The sequence below is a fragment of the Passer domesticus genome, chromosome 19 (assembly GCF_036417665.1).
Source record: "Passer domesticus isolate bPasDom1 chromosome 19, bPasDom1.hap1, whole genome shotgun sequence".
Lineage (NCBI taxonomy): Eukaryota > Metazoa > Chordata > Aves > Passeriformes > Passeridae > Passer > Passer domesticus.
The window spans coordinates 6,421,940-6,448,268 of record NC_087492.1 but is presented as its reverse complement, the minus strand read 5'-3'; the positions used below and the strand labels follow the sequence as shown (position 1 = coordinate 6,448,268).

At 43.6% G+C, this 26,329-nt stretch overlaps 1 protein-coding gene across 13 annotated transcripts in view; it reads left to right on the top strand.

Annotated features, from left to right (window-relative positions):
- The window catches only part of CUX1 (cut like homeobox 1), a 307,940-nt gene that overhangs the window by 150,142 nt on the left and 131,469 nt on the right, over positions 1-26,329 (top strand). For all 13 annotated transcript variants that reach the window (XM_064394621.1, XM_064394622.1, XM_064394617.1 and 10 more), the window contains 4 exons: positions 6,031-6,109; positions 20,301-20,438; positions 23,811-23,934; positions 25,829-25,905. In XM_064394621.1, coding sequence (XP_064250691.1) covers positions 6,031-6,109; positions 20,301-20,438; positions 23,811-23,934; positions 25,829-25,905 — 418 coding nt within the window. The remainder of the gene's footprint in view (positions 1-6,030; positions 6,110-20,300; positions 20,439-23,810; positions 23,935-25,828; positions 25,906-26,329) is intronic.

Sequence of the window (26,329 nt, the reverse complement as noted above, 5' to 3'; positions counted from 1 at the left end):
GCCATCCATTCCTTGTCACTGGTTTCGTGCTGTTCCTGCTGATCTGCACAGGTGAGGGACCCATGCCATGGGTGTCCTTGCCCCAGCTCTGGGTCCCCACCTCCTCCCTCGTGCTGAGCCCAGCAAATGCACAGCATGAGTCAGTTCAGTTTGCCAGCACAATGGAAAATAAATTCTTCCTCTGCTTCCTTAGTTTTGCACTGAGCCACTGAGCTGAATCACACTCCAGCAGGAGGAGGAGGAGGAGGGAGCAGGGCTGCTCCCTGCCTGCCCCACGGATGGGTTGGGAGCTGGGTGAGAGCAGGAGCTGGGAAAGCTGCTCTGAAATGCAGAGAGGTGAGAAGGGAGGCAGGTGGGTTATCCAGGGCTCCAGGAGAGGTCCAGCAGGGACAGCACAGCTGCTGATCCAAAGGCAGGGTGGCAAACAGGATTTAATCAGAGCTGTGCCTCTGCTGTCAATATCTGCCGGCACATGTTGGGCTGGGCTGTTTTACTGGGAAGGAAGATCAAAGATTGGAAAAGCAGCAAGAAGCTGTCCTGTGAGAACATTCCTCAGGGGATGGCAGGGATGTTTGTCTGGGAAAATCAGGATTTATCTGGGCATGAAAGGAAGAGGAGGTTTTAAGGGTTCAAGGTTGCAGCTGTTTCACAGTGGAGGGAAGAGAATTGAAAAGTTGAGGTGTTTGAGTGCTTCCTAAAGCTCTCTGCTTAACTTGAGGTTAAACCAACAGGTTGGTGAGGCAGGCGTGCCCTTCCCAGGCTCTTTCCTGGTACCTATGTCCCAACCCAAGCAGCTTTGTTAAACAGATTGGTGTTGGATCTACTGTGAAGTCCTTAATTCTGTTAAAGAATTTATAGCCCAGCTAAAATCCATGCCATATGCCTTAAGCAACGGCACAGAAATAATTTCTTTATAATTTTGCTTCAAAACGGTTTTAATTGCAACAAAACTAAAAATAAGAATTGTTTATTTTTTCTTTTGTCAGTCGCAAAATAAGTTAACAGGGATGGTGAATAAGTTTTCATTAATTTGTAAATTACAATGTTACTTTTATTAATTTATTTATTAATGTAGATATCTCTTGGTATTAAGAGAAATCAAGCCAACTGTATTTAAAGGCTTCAAAGCAAGACTGGTGCATTAATATTCCTGCTATAGCCACCATTTGATTCCAGGGCAGTTATTCAAGAATACAGCATGGCTTAAAAGAGTGGTGCTTTAATGAGTTGTTCTCGTGCTTTTCCCTTTGTTTCACATGTGAAACATGGTTCTTAATGGTGTTTTGGTAACTTGTAGTAATTGAAGACAAATGGAAAAACTTCGTGATGCAAAACAATACGATAGAAGACGTGTAAGGGAATAGGGATGGGTGTCTCCTTAAAGCATCCATTTATTAAAAACCAGAACAGAAAAATAACTTCTCTTTTAAATAATTTATTTTTACTTGATAAATTAATTCCAGATTGTGTGCAGGACAGTAAAAGACATGTTAAGGTGGTTTACAAGAGTGAGAACTAAAGTGGAGAACTATGAGGATAAGTGGAAGAGCTGGGACTGCAAGGTTGATGATATTTAGCACAGTTGTGTGAACACTTGTGTTTGTGGCACTGAGAGTAAATCACCAGTGCTTTGGTAATCCAGACAGACACAGCACTGGGAACCCTCCCAAAGGAGCATCCCAACATTCCAGCTGTGCTGAATGATCCAGGTGGGTCCAAGAGGAGCAGCACATGTGTCAGACTCGTGCTCAGAGATGTGTTGGATACCCCTCAGTTCACAGAATTCAAGTGTCAGTGCAGGATGTGCTGGCATCTGGCTTCCAGTCCAGCTTCCTTGCAGAGAGCTTCATCATCCTGTTCCATCTTTCAGTTCAGGAGCAGAGATGTGCATCCTTCAGTCTGACTGCAGTTCATGAGGTGATACCCCATTCATACGGCCCAGAGCACCCCAGCCCTGCAGACCCGTGCTCAGGAGATTGTGGGGCACTGAACATCAGACTTGAGCTAATGCTGAAATCTCCTACTGCATAAAAACTGACAGATCCCAAACTAAAGCCCCAGTCTGTCCTTCTGAACTTGGCTGGACATAGCTGAAAGAGGCAACATTCAGATAAATCTGTGTTCAGCACCTTCCCTGGCCTAGGTGCCAGATTTGTGCTGCTCACGTAAATGTGGAGATAAATCTGTGATAAAAATATCATTGTTGATATTTTGATTTCAGCCAGGTGCAGTGGGTATGAGACTGGGACCAAGTACTCCTGGACTAGGCTGTCCATGTTTTTGGGGGAGCAAGCCAGCAGTGTCAGACAGCAAAGGGACAGTGGGATCAGGCCATGGAGATCTTCATGGCAGGTTGGAAGGAGACAATTCTGGAGGGGAAGGGGAGACACTCAGTCTCCAGAGTGACCTTGGTACCCTGAGCATCAACTCAGGAGAACACCTGACCTGGAAAAACAAGGTTGAAGAAGGGAGGACTGGTCTCAGCCCAGTTGGCTGCAGCTCCTCCGTGTAGCTGTGGTGATGTTTTAGGGATGAAGAGGGAGATGAAGGCTGTGCTGAGCAGGGAGGATTCCTGGTGTCTCAGTTCTGTTATCTCACTGCAGCGCCAGTGGTATTATCAAGACAAATAGGATGCCAAAACTTAAAAGTGAACATATGTTTATGGGGGTGGTGGGGAATACAGAGGTCACTGTTGTTTCTTTTTGCTCAGAGAAGACATAATGGGGCCTGGTTTAGATAAATTAAGATTTGGAGCTAAGCTCGTGTCAAGACAACGCGAGTGTAATTATAAGTTGACTTCTTTCAGGGTCCCTGAAGTTTTTAGAGTCAAATAAAAATGTTCAGCAAGAGTTTTATAATGTAGTTCAACGGTTTTAATGTGAGCTGATTGCAGCTCAGCCTTGTTGGCTCCTAAAACAATTTTACTTTAATTTGAAAAATTTTCAGTGAACTTCCAAATATTTCCATGTCATTTCAGTGCTCTGTTTCCTCTCTCTCTGGACTTCATTTATATTTTGCTATTTTTGATGTCTTTTTCCTCCCATATTTCCTTATTTCCTTATGCACCTGGGTGCTGGCATGCCTAATTATATTTTTATTCCAGTTAAAGTTGTCACGGTGCTTTTTCTACATTTTATTTTAAGATATAAAATAGTTGCAGTGCTCATTTTTAGTAAAACTTTAAACCAGACAGGTTGATTTATTTTTTTAACAACTAAAACATAAAACCATATTTCTGCCTAGTGGGATTGTTTGGAATTCTGGTTTTGAATTTGAGGGCGAAAAAAGGTGTAAAATACCTGTGATTTACAAACTGCTTCCTCTGGAAAGTCTCTGATCTCCTTGCAAGATGTTGTTTCAAATCTGGTTTATATTTCCATCACTCTATAAGTGGTAAGGAGCAAATAAACCATACCTTCTATAATACTTAGAGAGAATAAAAGTACAAATGCTCTTTATTAAAATGTGGAAAAACTGTAATAGGAAAACAAATCCATCCTGTTATTTCCCAGAAATGGAAGCATTTTAAGTGCTTTGCTTTTCATAAAAGGGGCAAATGAATTTTTCAAAATACAGTACAGAATCAGTGCTGTAATGCTAATTGTATTTAATAATAGTAATTTAAATTTGGCTGCTCTCTGCCTAGCAGCAGCGAGAGAAAATTGTATGTGGGAACGTTGAAGTCCAGAAGTGTAACATATGGTGTGCTTTGGCCTTCAGAGAGTCTCTGTGCACCCATGAAACAGCTCAACTGCACAAGTGTCCCTGGTGGTGCCCCTTCCTTCTCACCCCATCCCTGAGCGGTGCCTGACACTCCCCAGCATGGATTTACACATCCCAGCCTCCCTGCCTTTGGCACTTCGTTCCACAGGCTCATTTCAGCTTCTCCTCGTGTGAAAATGTTCTCTCCGAATTGCTTCTGTTCTCCTTCCCTAATGAGCATCAGTCCATCTGTGATTGCTCAAATTCAGATTATTAAGTGGGTTATTCACGACCATCAATCCCTTGCTCCGTGGCAGGTCGGATGCCCTGGGAGATTCCAGTGTCTTTCTGTGGTCTTTCTTGATAAACTCTGAAAGAGCAGCATGGCCAGCTCTTCTTGAGAATTTATATCTGCTCTCCACATCCTCCATCACTTCAACATCTGATGCTCGTTTATCACTTTTCCAATACCCTTTGATAAGCTCTAAATAGGTCAGGTGTCAGTTACACCACACCTCCACCCATCTCCATAAATTAATGCAGGTCCTGGGGGGATGTAAGTGGAATAGGAATTTGGTTTATTTCTTTAAGTACAGCCTTGTATTGTGTTGCCAGAAGTTGTCTCTTCCCAGCCTCTCGCCGTATCTCCCAAGATTTCCTCGCTGCTGCTGCCAAACGCTGCGTGGCCGCTGCCTGTGTCCTTATTTCCCTCCTTGACCCCTCCTCCCCTCCAAGCCTTTTCTTGGCTTATACCTTGTGCATTGTGCTTCTGTGTGATTTCTATGACTGTCCTTTGGTTTTGTGGCCTTAATCCTGCCCGTCATGATCCCGACCAGTCCCTTTCCAGCCGTGAGGCTGATCCGCACCAGCCGCGCGCTGTCCCGCGCTGCGCTCCCACTCCTGCATTATTTAATCTTCCACGTTGTAGGATTGCCCCCCTCTCCCTTCCCAAATCTTTCCCTTCTCCTCCCAGAGGCGTTTCAGGACAAAGTAAACACAAGTGGCACCAGGACTGACCCTGCAGCACCCTCCTGCTTTATCTCCCCTCCTCTTCCTCTCCCGGGCACCCGGAGCTTCCCGAGCCCGAGTGCTGGCAGAGCCCTGGCTTGGTCACACGCTTCCCAGTGCTGCAAATCCCCCTCCTGCAGAATAAAATATCCTGAAATACAGATACAGTAAACTCTGGCCATTGTTTCTGCCTTATCTATGAATCAATAATGTAGAGAAAGAATTCAAGGACGTTTTTCAGACAGGGCCTTCCTTTTTTTAGGCCGCGGTGACGTCCGCACCTTTAAATGGTTCCATAATATTCCCTGCCTTTCAAATACACAGAAGAATTGATATCAGGCCTTTGTATCCGCAGTTCTTCAGATCCTTCCTTGCCTTTTATTAAAATATGGGAACGATAATCTCCATGCCTTTGGTTTCCTGATTTGGGTAAGCTGCCGCAGAGCTGTGTCAGGCTTTCCTGTTTCCCTTTCTGTCCCTCTGCTTTGGAGTATTAATTCACTGGATCTGATCCTGAGTCAGTTTGGTTGTTTATTGTCAATATGAAGCAACAGAAAATCCTCTGCTTTCCACTACAATAGGAAAATACATGTTTACAAAAAAAAGTTGCTGTGGAATAGGTATTTTATTCTTGGAGCTGCTAAGCTGCCTTTCCTTGTACAATGGAGTTTTAGATGAAAATACAGACGTAGGGGGGAAATAATAAAATTATAAAAGTAGTCTTAGATGAGTATTGTGTGTGTTACAGAACACAAGGAGAAGCTGGTCAGAGGAGCTCTGGAGTGCAGACTGCCTGAGCTGTATTAGAAAACTTCTTTGCATGTAGAAGATTCACAGTTATTTAGTATTAAGTATCACAGAGTGCTCAATAAGTTCATTTTTCCATCTCCTCACGGGCTTATTGGAAATAATAGATAAATCTATTTACCACAGTAAAGGCAGAGTGGGACATCAGAAGTGGCTGCAGTTCCGTTTGCTGTGCTAGATCTCAAAAAGTGGTAAAGGAAAACAGTTGTTGAGGAGAGAATCTACCCTGGCAAGTGCCAGGCTTTTTTTAAAATAAAGAATCACAACAGGCAGGAGTGGTCATGAAAATATTGATGCTTGTTATTGGGCTGAAAAATGGACTTTATATTCAGTACAAATGTAGCAGGAGCAGTCTTTTAACTGCTTCTATAGGAGCTGTACACAGGAGAGCTGGGTTCACTTTTTATGTACTTACTAGTTTTACATGAAATTATTAATTTATATTTATAGCTCTGAGTGTGAGAGCTGTATTGGAACAAGTCTTAAAGCTTCTTTTCTCATCTCCTCTTTTAGATTGATGCATTGGGTAAACGAAGCAAAGAAGCAGAGGCAGCCTTCTTGAATGTTTATAAGAGATTAATTGATGTTCCAGGTAAGCTAATTATTCCCTTATTCTGAGAAACTAATGGTTCATGTTTGTGTGAATGCTACTGGGCATCTTCCCTACCTTTAATAAGGTAAATAGAGCAATGGCTTTATTCTGGAACTGACAGACTCCTGTATTGTTTCTAATGGAGAGAACTGTAACTGTGGCACATTTCAGGACTTCTCATTGCATCTACATGTCAATGTTTCTATTAATCAATTTATATTATTATGATACTCTGTGATGCTCAGTATTTTGTTCATTAGAGGGTTCAGACAATTTTAACAAAAAAAAAAGCATCTCGAAGCTTCACCAAGAAAAAGCAGTATTTGTACTTTTAAAGGATAGAGAAAACTTGTCATGCCTTCCAAGAAAAACAAAAGAAAAAGCCTTACTGAAAAGTAAATCACTACCAAATTTCAGTTCTCTGCAGTGTAAGTGTGACCATAAATTTTATTCAAAGGCCTTTATTGTATGTGTTTTCAACTTCCCTTTTGTTTGGCATACGAACTTTCTTTGTTTGGCATTTGGTTTCAGTTCATTTCTTTTTACATTTTGGGAGTTGATTTTTTTTGTTTTCCCCAGTGGTAAATAAATAACTGCCTGAACAAATTTTTCTTTTTGCAGCTGTACCCACAGCTGAGAGGGGGTGAGGAGCCCAAGTCTCCACTGCCACATTTTGACTGAGCTGTTGGCACATGACCCTGTGTCATTTTATAGTTTTATAAAACATTATATATATATAAAATATTCAAAACACCTCAAGAGAGGTTTTGAGGTGTAATTAATACTTTTAAATACTTTTAAAGCTTCATAGCACCCTGGCCTTTACTGGTTTTACCATTTAAGGAGTGCATTTCATGCATGCTTCAAATAAAATTTAAATTTTCAGTGTTTTAGTTTAATGATTAACTGGTTGAAAGGTCAGTGTTTTCAGATGCAGTCTGAGCTAACAAATGTATTTTTTTATGCTTTCCCATTCATAGTTGAGCAGTGCCCAGTGCCCAGTCCCTCTGTAGGGATGCAGAAACTCACCACACTCTCCTGGGCCACAACTGTCTTGGAAATGTTGTTTCTAGGTTAGTCAGCTGTGGTCTGTGGGTTTTCCTTCACTTATTTCCTGCTCAGACTCTCAGTAATGTTCTGCTGAGCACAGAACAGCTCCCTTTGCCCACCTCATGCCATGGGAGGAGTGGATAACTCGTGGATAACTCAGAGAGGGTCCCGACTGTCACGAGCAGCTTGCCTGACAGTGTGGGCCTGGAATGGGCACCCAGAGCTCTGGCTTGGAAAGAAACCCCTCCATGGAAACATTCCCAGCATATCTGCAGCCTGGGAGTCCAGCATGAGCACTGGGGAGAGGCACTGCAGCCCCTCCATCTCCACAAGAACACTCACTGCAGTTTCCTGCCATCATTTGGTAGGAAGCTGAGTAGGTTTGAGTTGGAGCAGTCTGGCTTTTTTCACCACTGAGAAGTGGTGTCAAACAAGAGCTGTGTGGGATCCTCGGTGTGCTCTTGTGCAGAGGCTTCTTGCTGAAGCCTGGCACATCACAGGTGCTGGGATCTGAGCAGCAGATCAGACCAAGCCTTGAGGAGAAGGTAGGATTATATCCCACCCACCAGGATTTATATGAAGTGGTGAGGGACTTTGTCAGGACTTCTTTGTAGGAGAAAGAATTTTCTTTTTTCTTTCATTTGCAGGAGCAAAATTTACAGCCCTGCTCCCACAGCCCACAGCCTCCCTCTTGCCCCGCCGTCCCCTGCGCGTGCCTTATGTCACCTGTCACAGAAATATTTCTTTGATATTCCTAATATACATAAAATCTTCAGCCTGGCTGAGTTGGGAGTGCACTGGAGTCTGTGGGATGAGAAATATCTCCAGGTTTTAGGCCCATGCTCTCACCTGGAAGTGTGAGGTAAAAGTAAATTCCAGGTTCTCCAGGAGAACTCCAGTCAGTCTCCTGTAGCTGCGTGCAGGCGTAACAAACACTCACAGTTTACAACACACGCTGCAAGGAGAAGGAGAGCAGCCATTAGTAATGCATGGCACTGGTCTTTGTCACTCTGCTTCATTGTGTTGCTCTTTTTTTTCCCCTTCTCATCCTGTGTAGTCTGCTATCCTGGGCAGTATCCATGGAGGGCTGGGCAGTGTCCATGGAGGGTTGGGTGGGTATCCATGGAGAGCTCTCCTTTATAAACAGCCATCAGTGTTCATTTATCACATGTGCTGCTTTGCCTCCCTGTGGCTTTACATATCTTTTGACCTGTTCATTTGGTATTTCAAATATTTAGGTACACTTTTAGCTGCCCAGTGCTGCTGTGTTTTCTTTTTGGTGTGAGAAAGGAGGATGATGTTTGGGGGAAGCTATGCCTGGAATGCTGCAGAGTGGTTATTTAGCATTAAGCATCACTGTTACATGACAAGGGTGCAATTTTATCAGACTTTCAATATCCTTTATAGGACCATATAATAATTGCAGCTGAAGTCTAATTCCCAGCAGCCAATTTTATGGTTCTTGAGGAAAGCGTGTATTTCTCTCCTCAGTAATAATGTGCACACTTTATATAATTAAAAAGGGCTTCTATTTTAATTTTACTATAAAATGATCTGTATTGAAAATCCAGCTACAGTGCTTTATGCATTCAGCAAAGTTTAATCATTTTTTTTCCTGACCTGCCCAGAGTTTTCACTCAGGCTCACCAGTAAGGAATTCGTGGGAAGGGTGGTATTTTACTTGTAAATTTTTCTATGTACATCAGGGGGTTTCTCTTTAAAAGATAAAACAGACCTTTTATATATCTCTCTCCAGCTTTATGATGGTGTTAAAATAGCATTATCATTGCTTTGTGCTGCAAAATTTATCCTTCTTAAAGGAAAGCACATGTCAAGGAAAACATTTTGGTTTATGTACATTTATACAGCTCAGATCATTCTGTCTTGCTTGAGACTGAATATTTTTAATTAATGGAATTAATTTTCTCATTTAATTGCCTTATTTTCAGTATGCAGTACAGAGCAAGGGAAAAGCGAATCCTGCCACATGAATTGCACTAATCAACAAGGTTGTCACAACTTACCTTTAAAAATAATGTGAATATATTTATTTTGAAGTAAAGGGAGGTTGGGTCTGTGTTTTGAGGAAGCCTTCTTCCATCTGTTCAAGATTCCTTGGTCTCCAGTTTTATAAAATAAGTGTATTATGTTAACACCCTTGGCTTTTAGGGTCTTAATCTTGCAAGCACTTAAAGTGAAATTGGAGCCTTGCTGTGTGTTTGGAGGAGCCGTGTTGCCTTGCAGAAACAGTATATTCAAAATTCTTTTTTTTTCTTTTTTTTTCTGCTAAATCTTTAAAGGAAAATTAATAAGCATTAAAAACGCTAAATATTTTTATTTCAAAAAGGAACTGTGTTTACTACTTTATTTTTGTTAAAACAAAACTTTGGTGTAATTTTCAAGCAAAAGTTCAAACATAGAGACCAAGTGAATGCCAGGTGTCAGTGTCTGAATAAATTGGTTAATAGAGTGTTCTTTCTGCAATGGATCACTGCAGTTACAGCCCAGTGCCACGCTGGATTTGCTCAGTGTTTTTTCTCAGTATTGCTCCTGTGTAGGCAAAGAAACAATTCTGCCTTGAAACACAAACTCTGCTCTCTGGATGTGGCACAATTAAACCCAGTTGGGTTCAGTCTGTAGAACAGGAAAACACAGAGTTTTTACAGAATATGGACGTTTGAGAGTGAGGGAAGGTTAATGCAAACTGTTTGTTCTTGGCTTGGAGGGGCTGTGCTGCCTTCCAGGGCTGAGCCAGAAATGGGTTTTGTTTCTCCTTAATGGGAATGAGAAAATTGGTCAGGAAACGAAACAACTCTCGGGGTGTAAAAGGGGATGTGTGTGTGGTTTTATTGGAGACTCTTCCCAGCTCTGTGCTGTGATCAGATTGGGTGCTATATAATGTGTGTGCTGTGGGTTTTAGCTCAGAGGACCTGCTATCAAAGGGAAGTATAACAAAAAACAGAGAAAGTAAAAATAAGATTTTTTTTTTAATGTGCCCTGTCAAAACAATCAAAAGCAATAACAGTGAAAGATGGCTGAAGTGGAAATTTTATCTTTCCCTTGCTCCTTGCCATCATAAATTGCACACCCAGCCGTAGGGGCTGTGTCTCACAAAAGGGTTTGAAGGAGGAGCAGACTCCTTCCAAAGGAGTTCTCCACACACCTCTCACTACATGTTGTATTTGAGTCTACACACAACCCCAGTTCAGCCTTGCAAATTCCAACTGCCCTGCATAGGGCGTTCTTTTTCCAAGGAATGCTTTACCTGAGAAAACACAAAGTTCTTTTTGAATAAGTGATCAGTAAAGCACTAAATAAGTGTGAGGGAATTACTTCTAAAGGCAGAAATGAAAATTATTTGCAGTGTTTGCAAATAATCAGCCATTTATGAGCCTTTGCCTTTTGATTATTTACAACTCACAACCCTCTCCAGACTTGCACTGCTGTTTGGGCTGTGAGAAAATTTCATTTAGAGTGTATTTGATCAATGTCCTGAGGTTAAAGGTGATGCAAGAGAAAAACAGGTTTGATTTTGGATTTTGTTGGGGGTTTATTCCCCCAGAAAAATTATCTGCTGCTTATGTTGGAGGTGATAAATGTGTATGAAGTTGTTGTGTTTATGTACATCCTGTGACGTGTTTGGATTTTTTGGGAAAGCGTAATGTTAAGCAGAAAGGTTAATGCCAGCCCTGGTAAGAAAGTCTGTATAATAAAGACTTTGACAGACCCAGATGACTCATGATGTGCTAAAATTTCAACCTGAGGTACCCCCAGCCTTTTCTGCCTGTAGGGAGAGCTGAGTGAATGTAAATGTAGGGGGTAATTAAGAGAGGTGAGGGAGAAGAGGTTCACTCTGAGGGACTGTTTAAGCACGTCCCAAAGTGGAATACAAAAAGGAGTTTGAAAAATGTTAATACTTAGAGTACTCTTGTCTGAGATAATGGTTAATTGGTTGGCAAAACTGTCTAAAGAGCAAGTTCAGGTCATAGTAAACCCTGAGTTTGTGGTACATCGAGGCTGAACAGCACAGACCATTTTTGAGAAATGTTTGGTATCATTGCAGTGTGAAAAATTTTAGGCAGTTCCTCATTTGTTAATAATGCATGTCAAAACTGTCACCCCTTCCCCAGTAAAATATGTTGGAATAAAACAAAGGACAGACCCGTAAAATGAACAAGTTTATGGTTTTGCTGCCCCAGACTGAACAAGGGAAATGCATATTCATAACGTGCCTTTTCTCAACCTTAGAGGGAAAGGAAAACAATATTACAGTGAGTACTCTCAGGGGGAAAGGAAGCAAAATGAACTCGCTTACGGACACAGAAGTGGCACAGACACCCCTCAAACATAGCAGCCGGGTGTCTTTCTAAACACACTTGAAAATCTGATAGAATTAAGCAGAAAATTGAGCATAGTTAATACTTGAAAGAGTGAAAAGCCATAAACCCCTGTGGCTGCAGGCAGTGATTTAGCCCGTGAGTGGATCCCATCTGAAGCCAAAATCCTTGACGCTTTCACCTACATGTTTATAACAGGTAAAAAGAAGGAGTTGCACAAACGGGAAAATCTGGAAGCCAAGTCTGTACTGTAAAAAACTACAGACTGTAGAAATTTAGTGATTCTCCCCATACTGTTCTGCAAATCTGCAAGGGGTGCCCGAGTGGGGCTGAGAGGGACAGCTTAAAGCCCCAGCTGCAGAGGGGAGATTTGAGCAGAGCTCTCACAGGGGCAGAGCTGCCACCGTTTGATTTTCCAGAATATCCCGCATCGCCCGGGATGCTGCTCCAGCCTTGGCAGTCCAGCGCTGAGGAATGTACAAGTAGCTCATAATCACTTCAGCCTCCTTCCCCGTGGGGCTGGAGTCCGAGCCACAGCACAACGTGCAGTTTGGGATGTGAGCAGGGTGAGTGCACGCTGGTAGGGCAGCACTGTTAGTGTTACACAGCTATTGTCAGATGGAGCACAAAGTCCTGGCCAGTTCCCATCTTTAGAACTCATTCACTTTATCCTTGTTTTGAAACCCATGTCAAAATAACTGAAAATATTTCTGTTACCTGAATACGTGGTTTGAAGTTGGGCTTGTCTGATCACATACTTTTTTTCTCTAGTTTTTCTTGTTGAATTAATAATTGGATAAATTCCTTTGTAAAAGCCGGAATAAATATTCAGAGGAAGAAATATCCCTAAAGCATTCACTTTAAAAAATTTATTGTGTGGTTGTCAAGCCCTATTTTACTTGGTAGGCTGGAGGCACGGAAGGAAGAGGGGAGGTGCAGATAAGGGGAAGGATGCAGTGAATAGGAGCAGGAAGGACCTTCGGTGGAAGGAGATATCGCAGCAGATATCCCTGCGGGAAGGGGCTGTGTTCACCTGCAGGGTGTCACCGCAGCCCTTCAGAAGGTGTTGCTGCAGGGAGAGATTTAGAGCAGCCCCAAGGCCCGTGCCTGGAGCAAAAGACAGAGCGTGCTAGGGACGGGGAGTATTGGACTTTCCCTTTCTCGGTTGCAGGAATGTGAACTGGAATTAGAATAAACCCCAGCTTTCGGAGGGTTTATTGCTAAGTCTGTTCAGAAGCTTTTAGGAGAAAGAAGGGATGAATATAGCAGAAATGCCTTCAAACATAGTAGAAGGCTCTTTTTTCTTTTATAATCTCAAAGTAGGAGAAATGAAAGTTGAAGTACAAATGTTTTTCTGTAACTGTCCTTTGCACAGAGCTCGAAGAATGAGCAGAAATTCCAGTGTCCTGGGCCATTACTAGAACATTAACAATAAAATTGGAGCCTTTTCAGTTGCAGTGGCTTCTCTTGTAACTCATTAGGTTCTTTTTCAGCTGACAAAGTGCCATCAAATACTGCCCTATTATGCAAACCCCACGTTTAATATTTAAAACTTTTCTGAGGATTTACTTTGGTTACTCCTTTGAAAACAGAGGGAACTGCAGCGCAGTTATTGAAGGAGTCGATCATTTACTCTGCTTTACGTGATTTTTTTTGACTCTAAGATAGTGATGCATCTCAATCTGGGGTATCTTTCTGGCAGTAACCATTCCCGAGCTGGGAGATAAATAAAGGATGTTTTAAAATAATTGCCCACGAGACGTAAGGAGCACACTCTGGGAGGGATCAGTATGGCTGTGGTCACATTGCCTGCACACCATCCCGTGCTGTTTCATTTAACCCTGCAAGCTTTGGGGAACTCGTGCCGTGATTAATGGGGAGGAAAGGCGCCGGTCTGCTGCCGCTCCCCCGTCCCCACGCAGGGGGGTCCCATCAGTCTGGCTTTGCTGCTTCCAGAGGTCGGCAGAATTTGGGATTCGGCTTTTTTTTCTTTTTTTTTTCTTCTTCTTTTACTGGTAAGGAAAATGAGAGTCCCTCACCCTCTTGTGGGCGCTTTGAATTCCCCGGTTCAGCCAGCACAGAACGCTCTGACAGCCGGAGGGTGAGGAGAACGCTGTTAAAAAGTGGGAAAAAATAAAAGGAAGTCACAGATCCCAGCCCTGTGGGATGGGAGAGTAAGAAAATATGTATAATTCTTGATTGAAGGTAGAACCTTTTCATGGTTTTTATGAAGTGAGGAGTTGGAGAGATGATGAGCTTTGTTTCAAATGGAATTACGGCTATAACTCTTCTGTCCCTGGGCTACCAGAGTCATAGGGGAACGGGAGCAAAGCTATCATTTATTCCATGGAATCTTTGTCTCAGTCTCTCTAGGCTATTTCAATTTACCCCTGAAATTTCTGGGGAATAATTAATGAATTAATTAAGTATGCTGTGAGGTGTTTGAATATTCAAAAGCTACAATGTAATTATTATTTTTTCTAAAACATATTTTCAGATTATTTTCAGACATGCAGTCTCCCACGAAAGCAGTTACTGCATCAGAAGCTCGTGGAGCTTCCATGTCTGTAATCCAGGGATCGTTCTCCAGCAGGAATGTTCCCTGCAAAGAGCAGCATTTCATTTAGGAACGGGGAAAAAACTTCCTTTACTTCATGACCGGAGTGTTGTGACAGCGGGGCTGAACTCCTGGCTCTTTGAAAAAGTTAAATCGTGTTAATAAAGTTGTGTTTTAGGAGGATTATTATTTTTTCCCCTCCCTTATCGTTTCGTGTGGGCGTTTCTGGTGAGTGATCACCAAGAGCTTTGCTTACAGCGAGGTTTGGGCAACAGAAATTCAGTCGCGTTGAAAGAGACGCATTGCCTTCCTTGAATTATTTTTAGATCCCAACCTTAGGAAACACATTTCCAGTGATATAAATTATTAATTGCCCCTGTAGTTCTGGCACTGTTTCATAACTTGCTTTCTTATCGTTTCCAGTGTTACAGGCCTGTAAATGAAGAGGGAGGAGGGGGGGTTATTAAAAGGCAAGTCCTTTGTTTTGGAAGAGGCTCTTTAGGAGCTCCATGTTATGATACCAAAGGAATAGATTCAAAGGAAAAGAGAAGAGGTTTAATTTAGATATTAGGAAGGAATTGTTCCGTGTGAGGGTGGGGAGGCCCTGGCACAGAGAAGCTGTGGCTGCCCTGATCCCTGGAAGTGTCCAAGGCCAGGCTGGACAGGGCTTAGAGCATTCTGGTCTAGAGGAAGGTGTCCCTGCCCACAGCAGGGGATGGAACGAGATGAGCTTTAAGGTCCCTTCCAACCCAAACCATTCTGATTGTGTGTGATTTCTATGAATGTATTTTGCGAACAAGCCGAGAACGAACCTCGTGCAGCGCAGAGCAGAGCGCTGTGCTCTCGTGCAGCCCCATGCCCATCCGTGGGGGTCTCACCGCACGGAAAAACCCCGTTTGTGGTGATTCTACAGCGTGTGAGGAGCCCCCCGGCACGGCACCGGCACCCGCGGCCGCCGCCCGATCCGGCCGCGCTGCGATCCAGGCCGCCCTTTGCCGCTCTCCCCGCGCGCTCCGGGCCGGGGCCGGGGCCGGCCGGGGGTCCCGGGGCTTCTTCTGGGGTCCGGGCGGTCACTCCGGGTCCGGACAGCACCTCGGGGGTTCGGACAGTCCCCCTGTGGGTCCGGACAGCCCCTTTGGGGGTCTCTGCGTTCCCTCCCGAGGACCGGGCAGCACCTCCGCGGCTCCGGGCCGTTCCTCCGGGCAGTCCCTCAGGGGTCCCGTGCTCCCTCCCTCCCATCTCAGCTCGTTCCTCGGGACTGCTCCCTCCCAGCAGCGCTACGCAACCCTGGGGTTAAATATATATATATATTTCTATAAATATATGTGGGGAGAGAGGGTAATTTTGCCCTGCGCGCTGCAAATTGTACATTTAAACAATGACACAGTTTTTCCACTCCGTTTGGCAAACCCCGCCATCAGCCCCTCGATGTTGTCGGGGGTCCTCACCCCTCACGACAGCAACAGCCACGGCCGAAGGGTTAAACATAAACTTTAAACATTCCCTGTCCCGCAGGAGCTCCTTTTCCATGAGCCGAGGTGGGCTTTTCCCCCCTCTCCTTAAATAACGAGGGTGGTCCCAGCATACTCTATATCGAGACAGCTTTTCATCAGTTGCTCATCAGCATGCTAATTGCTGTATGACTAATTATGCCCTGAATTCCAGTTGATTTTCTTAATGAGACAGCTGGGTTAATTATGTAATCGTATGATTACATTAGCCCAGAGTGCCCTGGCGAAAAGGAAGGCGGGCGGGAGTGGGATGTCAGCGGGCGAGGGGCACGGGGGCAGCCGCGGTCATTGTGGCCGTAATGACCGGGGAGGGCAGCCCTGCGAGAGCACCCGCGGTGTAAACAGGGGATGGGATTGCTGGCACTGAGAGCTGTGCCTTCTCCCAGCCCCCAGGATGAGGGAGGAATGGGGGTTCTTCAGCAAAATTCACTTGGGAAGTTCGGGCAGGCAGCGATGGCCCTGTTGTAACTCGGGATTGAGGTTGGCTTTGGGCTGAGCGATGTGGGGTAGAGGTTGGATTGTGGAGGCACAGAATATCCTGGGCTGGAAGCGACACACAAGGATCATCAGTGCAGCTGGCCCCAGTTATCCCACCCTGGGCATCCCTGGAGCATTGTCCTAACCCTCTGGAGCTCTGGCAGCCTCGGGCCGTGCCCATTCCCTGGGGAGCCTGGGCAGTGCCCAGCACCCTCTGGGGCAGAACATTCCCTTGATATCCAACCTGAACCTCCCCAGACCGTTCCCTGCTGCTCTCCCTGGTCACAGAGAGCCGAGATCAGAGCTGCAGACCTCTGTGAGTCTCCTCTCAGTCTCCTCCAGCTGATCAAACCAAGTGCCCTCAGCCGCTCCTTGTGCAGCCCCTCCTGACCCTTCACCATCTGCTGTCCCTCCTTTGGACACTCTCTAACAGCTTTAAATCTTTCTTATATTGTGGCACTCAAAGCTGCGCCCAGGGTGCTGAGGGGCTGCCTTGTGTAATGAGTAGCTCGGGCAAAGTCAGTCTTAGTGTTTCTGTTAAAATTTTTTGTGAAGTCAGTACTTTACATACCTAAAGAGCAGCAAAAAAATTTTTTTAAATGTTCCCTTGCCCTGCTGTTGAAAAAAGATTCATTATCAGGGCATGTGCGTGGTGTGAGAACAGCCTGAGAGGTGTTGCTGCGTCTGTGTCGCACCAGCTCGTTTGATGTGAAGTATTAACTGCTATAAAAATCACTTCACATTTGTACCATTAATTGTTTTCATGTCTGTGTCCACTGAGACGTGTCCACCCTCCTCCTTTGTGGGGACAGAAGAGGGAACAGTGAGATGTGTCCCAGCAGTGAGCAGGGATGTGCCCAGAGCTCTGCAGTCCTGGGAAGGAGAGGCAGGAACGGGCTCTGCGGGTTGGAAATATGGCGGTTTCTGTTTCTGCTGTGGTGGCGTGGAGGAAACCTCGTCAGGGATCGGATCCAGATGTGCTGGGCTGCCTGCGAGCTCAGGATGCAGGGGGCTTCTCTGTGGGTATGGCGTGCAACAAGTGGATTAGGAAAAACGAGCAGAATAGGAAGCAGGAGGAAAAAATGCACCAAATTTAGCGTAAAAATAGACATCTCAATCTACTCTTGGGCAGTATGAACTTGCAAAACCCTTCTTCGAGTTCTAGATTATCAGATCCCTTTTACTAATTTTCTTTTTTTTTAAATTTATCCTGTGCCCAGCAGGGATTCTGGAATTTCACAAAAGAAAATTCAAAGCAAGGGAATAATGTATGATGAGGTTTCCGTATTTCAGTGTTCAGCAAGGTGATTTTTCTCTCTTACAGACCACAGAAAGGGCATTTCCTTTGCTGCCTCTCTCCATAAGCCAGGTCCAGTTGATTTTTTGAGCCGTGCATGCCTGTTGTTTGTGTAATGAATCGAAAGTTTTGCTCCATTGCTTGTTTAAAAATTCAGTGACCTCCTGTTAAATGACATGAAACATACTTTGCAAACCTGGTTAATATAAAAAGGTATGCTTTTCCATGCATGCATGTGTTGGGAAAAAGAGAGTATTTTTATTTATTTTTAATCCGCTCCACTCAGGTAGGAAAAAAGCCATTGTGACTCTAAGGTTTATACTTGTTTTGGGTTAATTGGTGTTTATAAATACCCCAGAAATAACAGGTTTTTAGGCTTTTCAAGCTAAAAGAGCATGTTGGAGCTTGCCATGAGAAACAATTTTTCTCTCCGCCCGAAATGTCTTGGTTGGTCATTTTATTGTCGTACAACAATTAGTTTTCTTTAATGCAGTTTATAAAAATTAAGTCTGAGAGGTGCTTCACCCATGGGTTTTTTTTCACATGTCCTCCAGCAGTATTTGGTGGCTGCAGGCCATTAGTCCTTCAAATAGGCTCTAGTGAAGTTTGAAGTTTAATGCACAGAGACTTTTTTTACATTTTGTTTGTTCTGCCGCTGTTTTGCTACTTGAACATTAACCTTTAATAGAGCTAAATTAAATATACATGTCCTGATGAATAATTATGAGATTGCAAGCATTTTCATTTTGTACACAAAGCTTCTCAGGGATTGCAAATTTGACTAAAGATTTAGTCATTATTCACTTTATAATGCCCATGTTATTTTTGTCTTTTAATTCTTTGCTGATTTCAATATAAAAAGCCCTGTGTATTAGGAGCAAAATACCTCTTGTGCATGTCCTGGCTTTTTACAGTGTTAAAATGAGGGTGGGGGAAAGTGCACACACAATTTTGTCAAGTTCAGTCTCTTTCATCGTGGCACTATTTCGTAGAAATACCCACAGCTGAAGCTTAAGATCCCGGGCCCGATAGGATTCGTGGTTTCTGTAACAATTTCAGACGTGGCCAGAGCGAGACAATCCGGCCTTTCTTTGTGCTCAGCAGATGAATGTCCCGGGCTGGCTCTTTGGGGGATGCTGAGCTGCAGGAGTGTGACAAAACGCTCCTTGCAGAGGAAGGTCAGGGACCGCCATGGGAGCAGGGGAATGTTGTGACAGCCCACACCGTAACAGGACCATCCATAAATACTGCAGAGCCTTCAGCTCGTGCTACTGCTGCCACTTCAGCTCTCTATTTTATTCCTTACCTGTACCCCCCTGTCTCTGCCACAATAACATTTTAAGTTTGATTTATTATAAATATTTTAATACAGATAATAATAACGAAAAGTATTTGGCCTAAAAAGCATAAATGAAAAAGCTATGTAGTCATAAACTATGTATGTACAGAGAACAGATGACAAGCAACCTAGATTTTGTATTATGAACAGGGTAATGCCATAAGCTGTTGAAGAACCCAAGTAACAAAATGCAGCAGGCTGCTACTTAGAATGTCTCTGAGTTCAACATAACCCAGTGCTATTCTTTTATAAACTATGCAACAACGCTGGCATATTGAAAAAACACACAGGCTCATGCTTAATGTGTTAACAGAGGTACAATAGACTTATTATGTGTTTCCAGAGACTGGAACTGAGGGTGGTCTGAAAAATTAATGACTGTGGTGGTTGAAAATTAAGTGAACTCCCTAATATATACTGTTGTTGATCCACTGAGTTTGGTGTTTAGCATTCCTCAACAGGAGACTAAATCTTTGCAGCCATTTCACAAGAGATGCTGGCGCCCATAGCAGAAATATATTCAATAATCTTTTATAAGTCCATCACACTCCAGAGTTTTCCTGTCCTGACTGGGAAGAAGTCCCAGAATAAATCACACATGCACATGTCAGGTGTGTGCTGAGAACTCTCTTTACCAGAAGGGGATGAATATCAGAGAATTGGTACTGAGAGGACTTTTGATTAATAGTGTAAGAGAAAGAGAGAGCCAAACCCAAGGTTCATGGAATTGATTACATCCACCCAACATTTCTGATTGTTATTGATCTGTCAATTAGAAAAAGTACCACCCAGATCTCCATGGTCACAGAAGCTGTTTGAGCTCTGCTGTGCAATAGGGCACAGTTTACTTCAGAAATTCACTCCTACACAGCAGAGGCCTGTGAGGGACAGTAGCTGTGCAGTTTGATTGCTTTTCAGCCAAAAATTCTCATTTTCAATAAAAAATGTGAAGGTTAAAACTCTCACGTGCCTTTATGTCATGACTGTCTGCACCCAGGAACACTGTCCTGGGGATTAGTGCCAGGATGAAGAAGCTGTGTCCAAATTTCATGGAATCACAGACTGGTTTGGGTTGGAAGGGACCTTAAAGCTCATCCAGTTCCACCCCTTGCCATGGGCAGGGACACCTTCCATCAGCCCAGCTTGCTCCAAGCCCTGTCCAGCCTGGCCTTGGACACTTCCAGCTACAACCAGGACAAGTTGGGCTGGTACCTCAGCACCCTCACAGCCAAGATTTTTTTCCAATATCCCATCCAGCCCTGCCCTCTGGCAGTGGGAAGCATTCTCCCTTGTCCTGTCACTCCAGGTCCCTCTCCAGCTCTCTTGGAACCCCTTTGAGGCAATGGAAGAGGCTTTAAGGTCTGCCAAAAGCTTTTTCTTCTCCTGGCTGAGCACCCCCAGCCCTCTCAGCCTGGTTCTGTATTTAAAGAGAATACAGATAGAATGAAATATTTCTAGTTTTTTTAAGTTTGCAGGATATACGATGTGAGGAATGTACAGGTGTAACAGCTCAAAGAAGGGCCCTGCTGGCACCAAAATGCAGAAAAAAGGACACTTGTGCTCTGAACTGCTTGGGTCACAGAAATGTTCCTGTTACATTTTATTTTACTGTTTCTTTTTCAGATCCGGTTCCAGCCTTGGATTTAGGACAGCAGCTTCAGCTGAAGGTTCAACGAATGCACGATATTGAAACAGAAAACCAGAAACTTAGGGAAACTCTGGAGGAATACAACAAAGAATTCGCCGAGGTGAAAAATCAGGGTAGGTTGCAACTATATTATCAGCTCTTAATGCACACTGAAATTTGAAGACAGAAATTGAATTCAGTTTTATTTCTTAAAGGTAGAGGTGACAGTAGCATTGAAATTCAGTAGAGAAAGTGCAATCGTCTATTAGGGCCACTTCTGTATTTGTGTGTGGAGATGGGCTTTGGGCAGACTCTTTGGATTTCTTGAAAGTTCCATTTACTGTAGCACCAAGTCAGAGGATGGAGTTGTTATTCTGCATATTTGGTTGTAGCCTTCAGCACTGAAAATTACACCTGACTGACGTTATTTGTGACATTTTGTGAGAGGCAGTGCTGGTACTGACATCAGGCTGAACGTGGGTGTTGGTACTTGCAGGATGTACAGCTTGCACAGACAAACACAAAAATTCAGTGTTTTGTATCCACATATGAATCTGTACAAAATGGAACTTTTTCTGTACTGTTTTTACTTATCTAAATGTACTACTGGAATACATTCAGCATATGCACTTTATTTTTACTCTGGAGACTATCCATAGAGCAATGTAAATACAAGCTATTACTGTTAAATTATTTAAGTTTTAATGAGTCTAAAGTACATGAAAATACATGAAAATCTCAATGAGATTTAAAGCCTGTTGGCTTTAAGACTGCATAAGTTTTCTTGTGATTCAGTTTCCTGCACCAGGAAAAAAAATTTCTCAGCCATATACTTTGTTGCCCATCCATGGGACTTTTCATTTCCATCTTTAATGCCCAGTTCTGGATGGTGGAAAGGTAAATTGGCTTGCCATTTGGAAAAATGGAGATTTAAATTTATTTTTTATATTATGGAACTGTTGCACCCAAGTAACATTTGAAAGCTGCGTTAGCAGTTAAGTTGATTTTGTTAAATCTCATTTTTTGCTGAGGGAACATCTACACAGTTATATCTTTTGAAATATTTTTGTTAATGTAGAGGGTGTGACCCCTGGAGAGGACAGGTATCAGCATGCCAGGATTTGGGCTGGACTGCAGGAGATGTCATGTTGGAACTGTAATGCTCTAAGCAAAACTGTATTTTTTGCTGGAAATGTACAATCATTGCAGTTCACTGTGCAGAGTTTTCCTGAGGCTGTGCATGCAGTACATCCAAGCATGACATAGGGGTTCATCCCACAAAGTGGAAAAGCTCTTGACTTATAGAGTTTTTTGCTACAACCACTCATAACTGACATTTTTGATTTTCCCTGGTGTGCTGGAACTTCCTTTCCATTTCCCCACTGTAGCCTTTGTGTTGTTTTTCACTCCAGTGCAGTGGTTTTCCTCTCAGTTTCAAGCAGGGATTAATAAGCTATCCAGGGAAAAGGCTGTTGTTAGCTGAGGGTGCTTTGATCAGTTAATCTCTTTGTTTGGAGGGTTGGTATGAGCTCTACGGTGCCTGTAAGAACTTCTTCCAAAACTGGTAGAAATGGCAGTGCCTGACAAGCTGTAGCTGACCTGAGCACTGAAGAAGGCACTTAGTGCTTCAAGCAATGTAGAGGATCAGCTCTCCTTGTCCAGCACGTCTGTTGTTAGGTGCTTAAAGGTAAAATCAGATTTTATTACAAAAGTTATGTTTTCCCCCACATTTGTGCACTTCTTGTGTTCATTTTTGTAGGTTTGTTTTCTTTTAAAATCAGACATTGAAACTTAGTCAAGGTGCATTGCTGTGAGATTATTTTGCTGTCTGCTTCTTCATATACCAGAATATTTTTGCAGATTTATATCTGAAAATATAAAGGTGTTTATATAAAATACAAACACCTGGAGCAGAGGTGTTCCCAGGAGGGATTGCAGCCCCCTTTGCCCACAGGAGCAGCATCCTACTGTCAGTGCAAAGGAGCATCTTTGCTTATTCAGGAAGAGATCAGGATTTGTATGACTTCCCAGATCTCATGGAAGAATTTCCCTTTGCTTAAGAAAAAAAAAAAAAAGGTGACGTGTCCTTTTCACGGCCTGTTACTCAGTAATGAGCCTCAGCTGATTTCTGCACAGCCAGCAAAATCCTGCTCCTTCAGGCAGAGGCAGCTGCTTTGCTGGCAAGCATTTTTACCACTCTTCCCCCCTTTTTTTGTGGTCACAGTGGCTCAAGCTGCCTTTGGTAGTGCCCAGACAGCAGATCATGTCACCAGCTACCTCCTGTCTGCTTCACAGCTCCCTGCTCAGCTCTCTACAGCAGGATTTCAAAAAGATTACGTGGGGGTTTGTGTGATATTATTGAGGTTTTTTTCCCCCAAGTCCATAGGGTTTATTTTTCATATTAGGGTTTGTTTTCCTAAAATGTTTCTGCAAAATATAAAACTTTTCACAGCCAAAAGTTTTTATTTTTTCCTCAAGCATTAATAATTGTATCTGTTAATAAGCTGATGTCTTTAACCCCCCCTGCATCCTGGTGTGAGTACTCTGAAATGTGTTGCTCCTGTGAGTCTTCTGGCAGTCCAAGGCTTTTTCCAAATTCCATTATTGTTACAAAGCATACTCTGGTGGATGTGCTGCTTTTCCTCTTCTGAGCCCTACAAGGATTCAGTCCTTTCCTGTGGGTGGGATCACAGGGCTTTCACACAGGAACACACCAGGACACGTAAGGAGATGCTGAGCTGGAGCTCTGCAGGTTTCTGCATCTGCTCCCATCCACTGGGATGGCCATGGGGAAATGCAGGAGAGCTCCTTTATCCTAAGGAAGTGTTCTGCAAATTCCTGGAAGGCTGCAGGTGCCTCAGAAAGTTAAAATAGTCAATATTGGTGTGTAAACCCAGGGGTGGAGGACAAGGCAGCGACAGCAACTGGGACATGCAGAGCTCCAGTGCCTGCTGTGAATGCAGCAGTTGGATCCCAACTGCTGGCTTTCTCATCAGCTGGGAAGCAGAACAGAGCTGTATCCCAGATATGTGTTCAGTTAGTGTGAGATTGCATCTGTGCATGAACCATGGTGGAACTGCCTCTTAGTGCATGAGCACAGTCAGGTGAATGAAGTGTCCTGTGTGTAAATGCATACTTAAACCTACACTGGGACTTTATTAATCTTCTCTCAGCACTCAGCTAATTTTAGGCTAGTCAATAAGGGGATATTATATTTTACAATTGATTTTTTTACCTTCTTTTTTAAAAAAAATTCATGTTAGAGGAACCTTCTTCACTCTGCTTTCCAGCAAACTCCATTGATCCTTCTCAACCTAAACACTTAAAGTTCAATTTAACATTTAGGGAGTAAAAGGTCTCCAAAGGGACTCATATCCATTGATTTTGTGTCAGAGTTGAAGAGCTAAAGTTTAAAACACACTGAGCCTACAGGGTAAAGCAAGCCTTGTGTTGTGGAACCACGTGGAGCTGTGTAAACTCATTCTTCCCCTATTGTTTTCCTGCAGAGGTTACAATAAAAGCACTTAAGGAGAAAATCCGAGAATATGAACAGACCCTGAAGAACCAAGCAGAGAACATAGCCCTTGAAAAGGAACAAAAGTTACAAAATGATTTTGCAGAGAAGGAGAGGTGAGTGTGGGTGTGTGTGTCGGGGTGCTGGGGAGGAGCAGAGAGGTATTTTTCTGTTTAATCTTCCCAGCCAGGACTGGTGGCTGGAGCTGATCCACTGAGTGATTCTGGCGATTTATGTGTTTGACACGGGATCATTTGATACTCAGCTTTGCCCAGGAAAACAGTCAGGAGAGTGTGGAAGTGAAACAAGGACAGATTGTCTGTTCTCTGTGATGTGGAGGGGGGTGTCACATTCAGGGGGGTGCAAACCTGCTTTTATTCCCCCCTGGCTCTGTGACACTGATCTGTCTCCATTAGCCAGGGCAGTTCCTGTGTGTCACAGGCTCTGCAGCCCTGGGCTGGGGCAGATGAGCCACTGCACCCACAGCCAGGGCCAGGGAGGCACCACCCCTGCTCCCCTGGGAATGCCTGAGACAGGGGATGTCTTCCTGAATTATCCTGGGAAGGTTTGCATCTTCCTACATGCCAAAATTAAGAAGGATTTTCATTATTTATTATCAATTAAAAAAAAACATTTTGGATGCATTTCTGATTTTTGCAAATGAGCGGGGAGCATTTGAATCTTTAGGTTGGTGAGCAAATAAATCAGGCAGGAGAAAACCAAGGGGCTAAAGAGGGAGTTCTTTCAGGCTGCATTCCCTGCCTTGAGAATTTATTTCTCCCATGGAGCAATAACACTGAAGCTATAATGTGTTCAACACAGCGTGGAAAACCTTCAGTTCACGTGAGCTTTTTACTTGGAGGTTGGTTGTTTAAATTCAGGGCTGAATGAGGAGAATCTACCAGTGAATGCAAAGTGTGTTTTTGATTCATCAATACCTGTGGCTGCTGTTTGATAAGCAGCTTGTAAGCAGTGGTTTTAACAACTGCAATTTCAATGTACTTAAAAATAAAACAAAATGGCAGGTCATGGAATGCAAATAAAAGTGTGTGTAAGAGAGGTTTTGAGGTCTCAAAATATATGGTTCAGTATGAAGGGAACTGACGCATGATTCTTGCTATAAATAGTTATTAACCTGGTCAGCAGTGTTGGAGGAGGAATTTGTGCACCCTATGGAGTGCAGGGAGGATGCTGGTAGTTTCATAAGCCATTTCACAATTCCGAGATCTGCAGAATATCCTAAAAGCAGTGTTGTGAAAAGCACGGCTCCTGGGAGATGTTGGAGCAGCTCCTTTCAAAGATGAGTTTTGTAACTCCTGCAGCCTGGCCCTTAGCAAGGAGTGCAGTGGCTGCCTGGTCAGATGATGTAAAAATGAGTTTAACTGACACAAACAAGAAAATGTTGCCTGTGGATGTAAGAAATGTGAGCATATTAAAGTTTTGCTCCTGTTCTATAGAAAATATCAGTGTGAGATTTGTTTTGAAATATGTGTGTTTTCTTAAAGAGTAGCTAATAATATTGCTGCATTTGGCACCCATTACAGCTCTGATGAAACAGCTGCTGCATCTATTCACTCTATCAGTTATGGCAACAAATTCCTTCATTATGACACTAAAATGGAAATGTATCATTCTTCTTGTACTAACTTTGTACAACAGAGGGTGCTTGGTGACAATTTTCTCAATGTGTGTGACATTTCCAAAACAAATTATGCTCAAGAAAACCTTCCACTGAAGTTGTCATTTATATAGCAGTCAACTCTTTATAACGTTCACAGCTTATGTTATGAGGTGGCTACACTGTTAAAATTTTAATAAGTGGGACCACAAAGCAGGAGCAGCATCTCACAACGTGACAGCATTTATGGGTCCCACGGAAGCACCTTGGAGCCTGTGTGGTGTTGGCAGTTGTCTCATTCCAGTTGAGACATTTAATGGCTCCATCCCCCAAATCTGCAAGGCACAGATGAGTTGTTTGCTCTGCTCTCACCTCTCCTCTCCCCTTCACAGAAAATTGCAGGAGACCCAGATGTCGACAGCCTCGAAGCTGGAGGAAGCTGAACACAAAGTTCAAGCTCTGCAAACAGGTTTGGCATGGCTTTAGTGACCTTTCCCAGGTGATCAGGTGGGAGGTGAGAGGACAGGGATCCTTGGGTGTGTCAGGACTGGGTGTGAAGCCGCTCTTAGCGTGCAGGGAGGTCCAGCAGAGCTCAGATGTGCTTTGTGAATCAGAACAAACACTCCTGTTGCAGCTGCCATTGGCAAATAACAGGGACAAGGCCATGGAGCACACACAGAGCATCCCTGGAATTACAGCAGGCCATGGAACTCGCCCTCCATGTGTGTTCTGCTTCCACACATTTCCAAACTGTGATAAATATCTGTACTGAGCTGTGTGAACCCCATTTCTTGCCTGTTGCTATGACTTGCCATTAATTTTCATCTCTGCACACTTCAAAATTCCGGGTCTGGACACATTTGGCTTTGTTTACTATGAGAACACAAGAAATT